The 10,943-nt window shown below is 48.3% G+C and overlaps 1 protein-coding gene across 1 annotated transcript; it reads right to left on the reverse strand.

Annotated features, from left to right (window-relative positions):
- Nucleotides 1-495: 495 nt before the first annotated feature.
- On the reverse strand, nucleotides 496-912 carry LOC150025580 (uncharacterized). Its single transcript, XM_090294115.1, has one exon. The coding sequence runs from the start codon at nucleotides 910-912 to the stop codon at nucleotides 496-498; it is 417 nt and encodes a 138-aa protein (XP_090150241.1).
- Between the last annotated feature and the right edge of the window lie 10,031 nt (nucleotides 913-10,943).

Here is a 10,943-nt window from a genome sequence, read left to right on the forward strand (position 1 = left end):
CCTGATGCCCACACTCGAAGGAAAAGCCCCCAGCCACTTCCTTGCGAGGTGTCGAGGCATCAGACACCGGGCCTAGCCTTTCTTACCTGGGGAGGGGGCGTCCAGAAGGAATCTGTTAAACCCTGCCCAGGGACTAAACGCCCGGATTTTAACTTTGCTATACGTACCTTTCAAACTTGACGTCCACGCCCGAAGGGTGCGCTCCCGCCACTCCCTTTGGGGTGGCGACACGTCAAAGTTGGTTTGCGTACTTGGTGTCCACGCCCAGAGGAGATATCCACGTCCCTCCTGCTGAGGTGTCTACTCACCATGGTGACGGGTTCACCTCTCAATGAACTGCGCCCTTTCCCTCTAGCGTTTCCTTACATTACAAGAAAAAGGAAAATGAGACAGTGTATTCTTGAACTGCTTTTTTTACTTGGGTGACCTCATTAAAAAACCCCCGAAAGGGAAAAAGAGTGTCCCCTTTAAGAACTGTGTGCTACAAAATGTTCTTTAACTAAAGTAAAACTTTAAATTGGTTGCGTTCCAGGTGCGTGGAATGGGGCCTCCCTCCAGAGTCTCAAGCTTGTACGAACCGTTCCCCCTAGCCTCGGTTACTCTAAAGGGCCCGATCCACTTGGGAGACAACTTGTTCTCCAACTCATATGGATGAGCCTTTCGCATGACCAGGTCAGCTACTTGGAACTGCCGCGGCTTCACCTTAGATTTGTACTGATGCTCCACCCTTCTCTTCACAGCTTCAACCTTTATTCTCTCCTCTTCTCTGGCTTCGTCCAACAGGTCTAAGTTCACCCTTCTCTCCTCATTGGACTCCTCTGCCACAAAGCTTTGGAAACGAGGCGAGCTCTCATGAATATCCACTGGGATCATGGCGTCCGACCCATACACTAGGCTGAACAGCGTCTCCATAGTGGAAGACTGGGGCGTGGTGTGGTAAGCCCACACGATCCTTGGTACTTCTTCTGCCCACGCTCCCTTGGCTTTCTCAAGCCTCCCCTTCAACCCTCTCAACAAAATTTTGTTCGCGGACTCCACCTGTCCGTTCGTTTGAGGGTGTTCGACAGATGCGAACACCTGCTTGATGCCTACTTCTGAGCACAACTTACCCATTTGTAGGCTGGCAAACTAGGTACCATTATCTGAGACGAGACGCCTCGGTACACCGAAGCGGCATACAATATTCTTCCACACAAAGTGTTGTACCTTGTGTGCACTGATCTGCGCCACTGGCTCTGCCTCTATCCACTTCGTGAAGTACTCGATGGCGACTATCAAGTACTTCATCTGCCTTATTGCCAAAGGGAAGGGCCCCAAAATTTCGATTCCCCATGTGTGGAAAGGCCACGGGCTATAAATCGACCTCAGCTCTTATGGAGGCGCCTTGTGCCAGTCAGCGTGCATTTGGCACTGCTTGGAACGCTGAGCATACCTCACGCAATCCTCCCTTACTGACGACCAGTAGAACCCTACACGCATCACCTTGGATGCCAACGACCTCCCCCCTACATGGCTTCCACAGATCCCTTCGTGGAGCTCCGACATTATCCTCGTGCACTCGTTGCCGCTCACACATGTCAGAATCGGGTGCATGAACCCATGCCAGAATAGTGCTCCATCGATGAGAGTGTACCTTGTGGAGCTTCTCTTTATCCTCTTGCCCTCTCCAGCCTCCACTCCGAGGATCCCATTTGCGATGTATCGTCTATAGGGCGTCATCGATGTGTCCCCCTCCTCCAAAACGCACTCCTGTACACGACCCTCTTCTTCAGGCAAGGCTGGATAAACACTAACTTTGGGCACCCTCGTTGTGTCCTGAATCAAAGACCGATGGCTCCTCGACTTTCCCTTAGTCGTTCTGATATGGAGGACGTCCATCCTATTATCTGCCACAAACTTTCGCGGCGTCTTGAGGGTCTCCTGGATGACTGTCCTCTGCCTTCCCCCCTTGCCTGAGCTGGCCAGCTTGGCGAGCAGGTCAGCACGGACATTTTGCTCTCTCGGGACATGCACCAACTCAAACGCAGCGAAAACTCCCTTCAACACTTGGACGTACCTCATATACGCCGCCATTTGCGGGTCCTTTGCTTGATACTCCCCGGTCACCTGCCCCGTGACCAGCTGCGAGTCACTCTTCGCCACAAGGCTTTGCGCACCCATCTCCTTGGCTAAAAGCATTCCGACAATCAAAGCTTCGTAATCATTCTGGTTATTACTTGCCTTGAAGGCGAACCGCAGGGCTTGCTCAATCAACACCCCGTTGGGCCCCTCAAAGACTATCCCGGCACCACTTCCATGTTGATTGGAGGACCCATCCACTGAAAGCATTCACTGTGACCCTAACTCCACCTCTTGGGGGACGCCTCCCGGTGAGAGCTCTGCGAAGAAGTCTGCATAAATTTGCCCTTTGATGGATCCCCTGGGCTCGTACTAAATATCGAACTCAGACAACTCTACTGCCCAGCGAACCATCCTCCCTGCGACGTCTGGCTTCTGCAAAACCTTCTGGATGGGGAGGTCCGTCATCACTACCACCGTAAAACTATGGAAATAGTGACGGAGCCTCCGGGCTGAGAACACCACTGCCAACGCGACCTTCTCCAGCGATTGGTATCTCGTCTCCGGGCCTTGCAAGGCCTTTCTCACGAAGTAAATAGGCCTCTGCACCTGATCTTGCTCTTGAACCAACACAGAGTTGATGGCCCACTCCGTTACTGCAAAGTACAAGCGGAGGGGCTCGCCTGTCCGTGGCTTGCACAGCACGGGGGGCGTCGTCAAGTACTCCTTCAGCCTGAGGAAAGCTGTTTCGCATTCTTCTGTCCACACGAAACGTTTCTTCCTTTTCAGGCACTAAAAATATGGGTGGTCTTTATCTCCACCAGCAGATACGAACCTTGACAAGGCCGCCATGCGCCCTGTTAATTGTTGGACTTCCTTTACTAAGGCTGGGCTCCCCATGGCGATGATTGTTGCACACTTGTCGGGGTTCGCCTCTATCCCCCGCTCAATGAGCATGAATCCCAAGAACTTCCCCGCCTCGACCCCAAAAATGCACTTCTCCGGGTTCAGCTTGAGGCGCTACTTGGCTATTGTGGCGAACAACTCCTTCAAGTCAGCTGTGTGTCGCCCTCTTTCCTAGGAGGTCACCACCATGTCATCAACATAGGCATGCACGTTTCTTCCCAGCATAGGTGCGAGGATCCTATCCATCAGCCTCTGGTAGGTGGCGCCTGCATTCTTCAGCCCAAACGGCATGACCTTGTAGCAGTAGCTACACGTCTCGTTCATGAACGTCGTTTTGCTTTAATCTCGTGGATGCATCTTGATCTGATTGTACCACGAAAATGCATCCAAGAAACTCAGCATCTTGCAACCCGAGGCGCTATCCGCCAACGCGTCGATGCTGGGCAATGGATACGAATTTTTGGGGCACACCTTGTTCAAATCTGTGAAGTCGACGCACATTCTCCACTTTCCATTCGCCTTCTTTACTAAGACGACATTGGCCAGCCACTCAGGGTATTAGATCTCCCTGATGTGCCCAGCGCTCAACAGTTTCTTCGTTTCTTCCTGCACGACGAGGCGCCTCTCCTCGTTGAACTTCCTCCTCCTCTATCGTACAGGACGGACCTTGGGGTCCATGGTGAGATGGTGGCATAGGAAATCTGGGTAGATGCCTGGCATGTCCGAGGCGAACCATGCGAATGCGTCTAGGTGGCGCGAGATTACCGCCGCCACCTCATTCTGCTCTTCATGGCACAGTAATCATCCCAACTTGAATACCTTACCACCAATCTGCCTCTCGACCACATTGTCTACCTGCTGGGGTCGCCTATCTCGCACGCTCTCTGCACGAGACTCGCTTTTGTGGCCTTCTCTCCTAGGCATCGCCTCATCAGTTACTTCAGGCGAGGCATCCTTTGATACTCCCTCCATGGGCGAGGCCTCCTCGGATACTTCTTCCATGGGCGAGGCCTCCCCATGTGCTTCTTCTGAGGGTGCGGCGTCCCCGAGCGTTTCCTCCGCGGGTACAGCCTCGACAGGCGTCTCCCCACGGGCGTCGCCTCCTCTAGAGGCTCTACCTCCGTAGGCGCATCCGAAACGGGCGGGCCTTCCATCACCATGACCACTCCCCTCTTTGTTTTTAAGCTATTCTCGTAGCATTTCCGGGCCTCCTCCTGATCTGACTTGATCACGATCACCCTGCCACTAAGATCTGGCAACTTCATCTTCATGTAGTGTGTGGAGGCCACTGCCCTTAGCCTATTCAGCGCAGGCCTTCCCAACAAAATGTTGTAGGTTGAATTGGCATTCACTACTAAGTATCGGATGCTCTCGGTACGTGACGTCGTTCCATCTGTAAACGTCGTCCTTAGCTCCAGGTAGCCACGTACCTCCACTTCGTCCCATACAAACATCCAGTGTATGGCCTCAGCAGGTCAGGGGACAACTGCAGCTTGTTAAAGGTGGACCAGAACATTACATCTACGGAACTGCCCTAGTCCACGAGAACTCATGATGTGATTCCAATAGCCACATAGAACAAGATTCTTGACACTTTGAGGAATCACCTTGAGCTGGAAAATAAAGAGGCACCTTCTTAGAAGTTGGATCATGGTTCTAAGTCAAGAACTCACCAAAACAAGTACCAATTCCCAAACTCATTTGGATGAACCAAATATTGTCAAATTGAATCAACAAAGGAATTATAAAAGAGAAGACCGAACAGAATTAAAACACAAACAAATGTACCGAACAGAATTTAGAAAACCAAAACAGAAAATAGGTGCTGGAAAATTAAAGGAACCGAAACAAAAACAACTCAAAACTCAAGGCAATAAGAACAAATTGAAGAAGAAGAAAGGAAGGAGAAAAGAATGCTCATGAAGATGGAGGAATGGTTGGATGATCACGCCACTAGAAGAATGGATGCTCCTAGATGAGTGTGGAAGCCGCCACTTGAGGAAACCATGGTCCTTCAAGATAAGACTAGAGAAGAAGCTCAAAGCTCTCCAAATGCTCACTCCAATTTTGAGTATAGTTTCTTTAGATAAAATTATTTGATTCTTATCAACTCGGTGCACCCTCCTCCCAGCGGTGACGTCCGAAATGACCACGGGGTCATTATCTTGTGGGACGAAATCACGTAGGTCAGCCTTGGTAAACACAAGGTCTTACTCCCACGGGTCATCCAAACCTTCCTCACCTACTGAATTAACTGATCGCACATACCTCCTACGCTGAGAGGCAGTGCATCCTCCTCCTGAGAAGCCACCAGAGATGGTGTGCACTTCTCCGTGGATCGGCATGTCGTGTGCTTGATCCTCCTCTGGTACCGCCAGGGCCGCGGCCGTAGAAGACCCAACTAGATAATCCTTCAGAAATCCATTCTTCACCAGCTCGTCCAACTGATGGCCCAGCGCCAAGCAGTTGTTGATGTGATGTCCAAACGCCTGGTGGAACTCACACCATTCATCCTTGCGAGGTCCCAGCACTTTGTCAGTCTTTACTGGGGGCCTCAGCCTATCTGCAATGTTGGGCACGGCGATAAGATCTTTCAACTCTACCACGAAACTGTGCCTCAGCGGCCTATTCCCCTCCCTCGTCGGCCTATTTCCCTCTGCTCGCCCCCTAGCCTGGGCCTCCTCGCGTCGTATGGGCACTTCCTGTCCTTACCCTTCCTTCCAGTCGCGGCCTTGTTCACCGTAGTGGGCTGTGCACGCGACGACGCTCTTGGGCGTGCAGGTGCAACGCTGGTGCGCTTTTCGCACACCTCGCCCTCAGTGGCGATGTGCTCCACAGCGCAACGCCGAATCTTAGCAAAAGTTCGGGGGCGGCTTCGGATGATTGACTCACATAATGGTCCAGGGCACATTCCCTTCCTAAACGCGTAGACGATCATAGGCTCCTCCGTGGTGCCAACCTTTACCACGTGCGGCCCGAAGCGATTGATGTATTCTTTCAAGGTTTTGCCTTGATACTGCTTTACGTCGAATAAATCGTACGATACTGGTGGCGGAGCCCTGTTCGCTATGTACTGTTCGCGAAACAGCTATGAGAGCTGTGCGAAGGAGGTGATGTGGCCGTCTGGAAGGCTGATAAACCAGTCCATGGCCATTCCCGTCAACGTGCTCATGAAGAGCTTGCACCTTACGGCGTCAGAGCCACCTACCAGCATCATCTGCATGTGGAACGCAGTGAGATTCGCCTCGGGATCCTCCATTCCCGTGAACGTCACCTTAGGACCTACGAACGTATGTGGGATCACTGCCTCCATGATCGACTACGAGAACGTTGTGGAGAACTCCCTTGGTGGCGTGAAACATTCACAGTCATCTGCTTCACGAAGCCCTGAGTGGTTGTGCAACCCGCGGCGCAACTCCTCATTCGTACGGCATAACTCTTCATTCCTCGCATATGACGCCGCGAGATCCGCCTGCATGCGCTCTTTCTCTGCTCTTGATGCGACCATCTCCTCTTGCAGGCCCTGCATCATCTCCATGACCTGTTGCATGGTCATATCGTACTCTCAGCGCGCGTCGATATTTGCCTTGTTGTCTTCATTTCTTGCAGTATCTTGGAAATCTTCAAGCTGTAACGGTGGTTCTTGACAAACCTTCCAGCGAAAAACGAACGGAATTGCGAACAAACGGTAGCAACTCAAGAAACTGGGGAACGAACGGCAGAAACCGATCAAGATCAAAAAGAACGGTGGAAACTAAGTTGAACTGAAGAACAATCGGAAAAAACTAAGCTGAACGGAAAAACGATCGGTGAAAACTGAGCAAACCACCAACAAACCACGAGCAACGGTGGAACTGAGAAAACTTCAACAACGAAAACTTGAACTGGACTGAAAGCAATCGGTGAAACTGCATAAACTTCACAACGAACAATGGATCTTGCAAGATTCTTGGAAAACTCTCTCGAAAACTACTACTGAAACCCCTGAACACTTGCGGTGGGACTTGATGTTTTAGATCGGCCCCACGGTGGGCGCCAAATGTTCCTGCTGGTTGACCAGAACGTGCTTCGTGCGTAGCTGCGCCTCAGGTAACAAGGACACCATCGTCTTGGTTCCAGATCTTCACCCTACACCGCCGCGAGTACCTGAAACAGAGAGAACAAAGGGCGCCCTAGCGGTCGTTTACACTCCGACGATCAAGTCAGCAAGCAGAAAACACCAAACACCTTCGTATCAGAGCACCGTAACTGAATTGTAACTAACTTCCCTCTCTCTCCAATCACTTGTGCGTACAGTGAGTAAGCGAGCAAATGATTAGAGTGTGTCTGTAAAATGCGTAAAGCATACCTCACTAAACTTTCAGAGAAGCTTATGTACCTTGGGTTTCAGTGCTTACTGCCACGTGGCCTTTCTGACTTGATCGCAACTCCTCGTGGAAGGCCTTACGACGTTGTAACCCAACTTAGGGAAATCCCAGCGTGTAAGTCTTCCTTCCTCGAAGTGCATTTGGCGCAAGGGGTGATTACTTGGGTGCCAACTCATGTGCCGCAGCCTCTAGTCACTCGCCCTGGGAGTGTATCAACCTTCCTCTTGCACCATGCACATGGATTGCCCCCTGGGCGTGGCCCTCTCCCGGGTCGTATCTATCCTAGGGATTCAACAGAAGTGGCGTGGGTACTTCACGAGTCAGGTTACTCCCTACTGATACTGGGGATATGGCCTTGAAGCCACCTTTCTCTTTCCCTTATCACTGTTCTGAGGTACCGGGGCCTGAGGCCTCCTCGTCCGTACCGTGGCCTCTTATTGTGCCGTCCCCTCCACGGTCTTCCCTGCCCGTGGGTATCGGGGGATGGCAGCATCGACGCCTGAATCTGGCGACGGCCACACCTGGCGACGCCCACACCTGGTGACGCCCAAAGCGGTCAACTTTGACTTTCCTCCTTGGAGCCCCCCTTGGTGGGTCCTGCCATATGTTTGACTTTGACCACACCCAGATGCTTGGACCGAGGTCTCAAGCACATGAGCATTCTGGTCCAGTGCACAAGGCCCCTAGGCTTGAGCCGAGCTTGACTAGGCGAAGAGGCTTTCTAGCATTTTGGTGGCTGACACGACGTCTTCCCCAGCAAGTAGGTGAGGTGCGATAAGCGAAGCGTCTTTGAGGTGATGTCTCACCACACTTAATCCAAAACATACTCATGATGTCTTCATCAACGATTGGAAAACATTGTCGCTTGGCATTCCCTTATTCAAATATTTTCTCCTTGAAACCTCACTCCCATTTCATTGTTCCATTTCTCTAAACCTCTAAAACCCTTTCAGCCTCCACAGCTTCAGAAAATCTTGCACTTTCATACCGCTCTTACTCCAAAATTCTTTATTCACACGTTCTTTTTCCAATCAGCTATCACACCAGGTATTTTCCCTCTACTACTTTCTATTGTCAAATGCTTATTCATCTTACCGATTACATTTTTTGAATTGAGATTTTTCTTTCATTTTGCATTCGTTGCCTGAACCGTATTTGTATCTGTTTTGTGTTTGTGCTTTTGCTATATATATATATATATATATATATATATATATATATATAATTGCGATGGATTACCATACCATGTATCCTTGGGCCCCAAAAAGCCTTTTAGATGAAAGCTCCTTTTATACCACCCACAAGCGTGTTATAAGTTTAAGAAAGAGTGATTGTAATTTTGGTAGGGCGCACAATAGGTTTGTAAATATATTTGTGTGTAAGGAGAATGAGCTTGTGTGTTGCGATGAATCCTCAGATTCCTGATTAATGAATCACTGAATGGTCATGTCGCTATCCCTTGTTCGAAGGCGACAATCATCATCTCTTCATCGTGCGTTTAAAGTCTTACCGTGACCGCGCAGAACCTATTCAGATAATCTTTCAGAGTCTCTCCTTCCCTTTGTCTAACGCTGAAAAGGTCGTACAATCTCGAGGGTTTTACCTTGTTAACATGGAACTGTTCTCTAAACATCTTGGAGAACTGAGGGAAAGAGGTGATTTAACCATCTCGGGTCCCACTGAACCATTGTAGGTATGTACCTGTAAAAGTTTCCATGAACATTTTACATCGGATGGCATCTGATCCTTCAGAGATGATCATTTGAGCATTGAATATCGTGAGATGATTTTCAAGGTCCTCTATTCTTGTGAAAAAGGCAATTTTAGGTATGATGTAATGAGGTGGCACAGGCTCATCCAGTATTTCCTGTGAGAATGGCTTGGGATTATCTCTCACTAACAAGTTCAGATATCATTCCTTAGTAGAACGTCGGTCACGTCGATGCAGGCTCTTCTGTAATTCCTCATTGGTTTTGCACAAATCCTCATTGGTTTGTGCATGCTCCTCCATAGCTCTTGCTCAGCTTGATTTCTGCCATCAGATTATGTTGTAGAAGCTCTTGTTCATCTCGAGCTTCTGCTTGCAGCCTCTCTTGCTCGGCCTTGGCTTCTTCTTGGATCCACTCTTGGATCAACTCTTACTCTCATATGTGCTCCTCGTTCGCCTCTTTGAGGGCCTTCATGGCATCCATGAGTTGTTGTAAGACGGAGACATCGCTTCCTTTAGATCCCTGTGGGCCTTGCCTTGTGTTTCTCATAAAGTCAAAAGGCTCAGTCGCAAATGAGGATGGGATAAAGTTTTATCGGGCCCCACGGTGGCACCAAATGTTCTTGTTGGTTGACTTCGAACGAGCTTAATGGGAAAGCTCCTCTTCTACTTTGTCTTCCATTGTTGCTTCAAGGTGCCGCTTCACTGGGACAAAGGGGGCTCTACCTGTTGATCACACTCCGACGATCAAGTTAGTGAGGGCATTCAAATATCAAATCATTTTCAGTCTCAAGTATTCAAAAACAACATGCCTTTACTAGGGGTTTCAAGCCCCTTTTATAAATATCCTTTCAACTGCTTTCTCCAATCAGAGCAGGATTTCAACAGGGAGAATATAATCTAATCAAAAAACATATAATCATAACAGAAAAGCATATTGCTTATGTGCATGTTTATCTTCAGGTGCTTAACAACAATAAAACATTTTGTTCACATGCACCTTTATTCTCAGGTGCTAACTACTTTATTCCCAACAATTTTTATTTATATTTAATTAGCATATATATTATAATCAATCAGAATATTCCTTCTATTTAATATCTTTATCGAGTTGTGTACAAGTATTAGGGTCGAGCTCATGGCCCACCCTTTGGGACCATACTAGCCAAAAAACCGAGCTGACCTAAACGCTTGAACGAGGTCCCAAGCACTCCTGACCAATACAGTAATAATAATAATAATATTAGTAATAATAATATTAGTAACATTAGTAATATTAATGATATTAAATTTTTTATTAATATAGTGGTTAAAACTTCTTGGGTTTGGGTTCTAGTCCTTTGGTATAGTAGTTACTCAAGGGGTTTGGGTTCTACTCCTTTGGTATAGTGGTTAAAACTTCTTGGGTTACTCAAGGGATTTGGGTTCTAGTCCCTCCCATGTATTACTTACGAATGTGTAATCCAATGTAGATTTACATGGAAATCCTGAAACATGCATAAGTGTTCAAGTCAATTTTTCTTCATAAGTTATTATGTGTTAGTGTTTTGCGGATGTGGTTTTCTTTTCTTGGGTAGATATAAAGTGAGATTTTTGTGTTGTGTTACATGTATCATGTTTTTATTGTTTTTTAATTTTTGTTTAGTTCAGCGATTCCACTCATGTTCTTTATTTGGCTTAGATACACACATCATTTACATTCAATATTATAGTCTGTGTACATTGCATTTATCTTATTTTATTTGCAAACTTGGTAATATTTAAAAAAGTTTGTGTACCGACCAGTCCTTGGTCATCGATTCCAGTGACTGTCCTCAGACATCGTACACTGATGCCTAATAGTAAAGATAGGCCACGTAAGGTGGGTCCCAGATACACGTGTCAGGATGTTGGTCAGTCTTCGG

This window comes from Phaseolus vulgaris, chromosome 8, assembly GCF_051622355.1.
Source record: "Phaseolus vulgaris cultivar YP4 chromosome 8, ASM5162235v1, whole genome shotgun sequence".
NCBI lineage: Eukaryota > Viridiplantae > Streptophyta > Magnoliopsida > Fabales > Fabaceae > Phaseolus > Phaseolus vulgaris.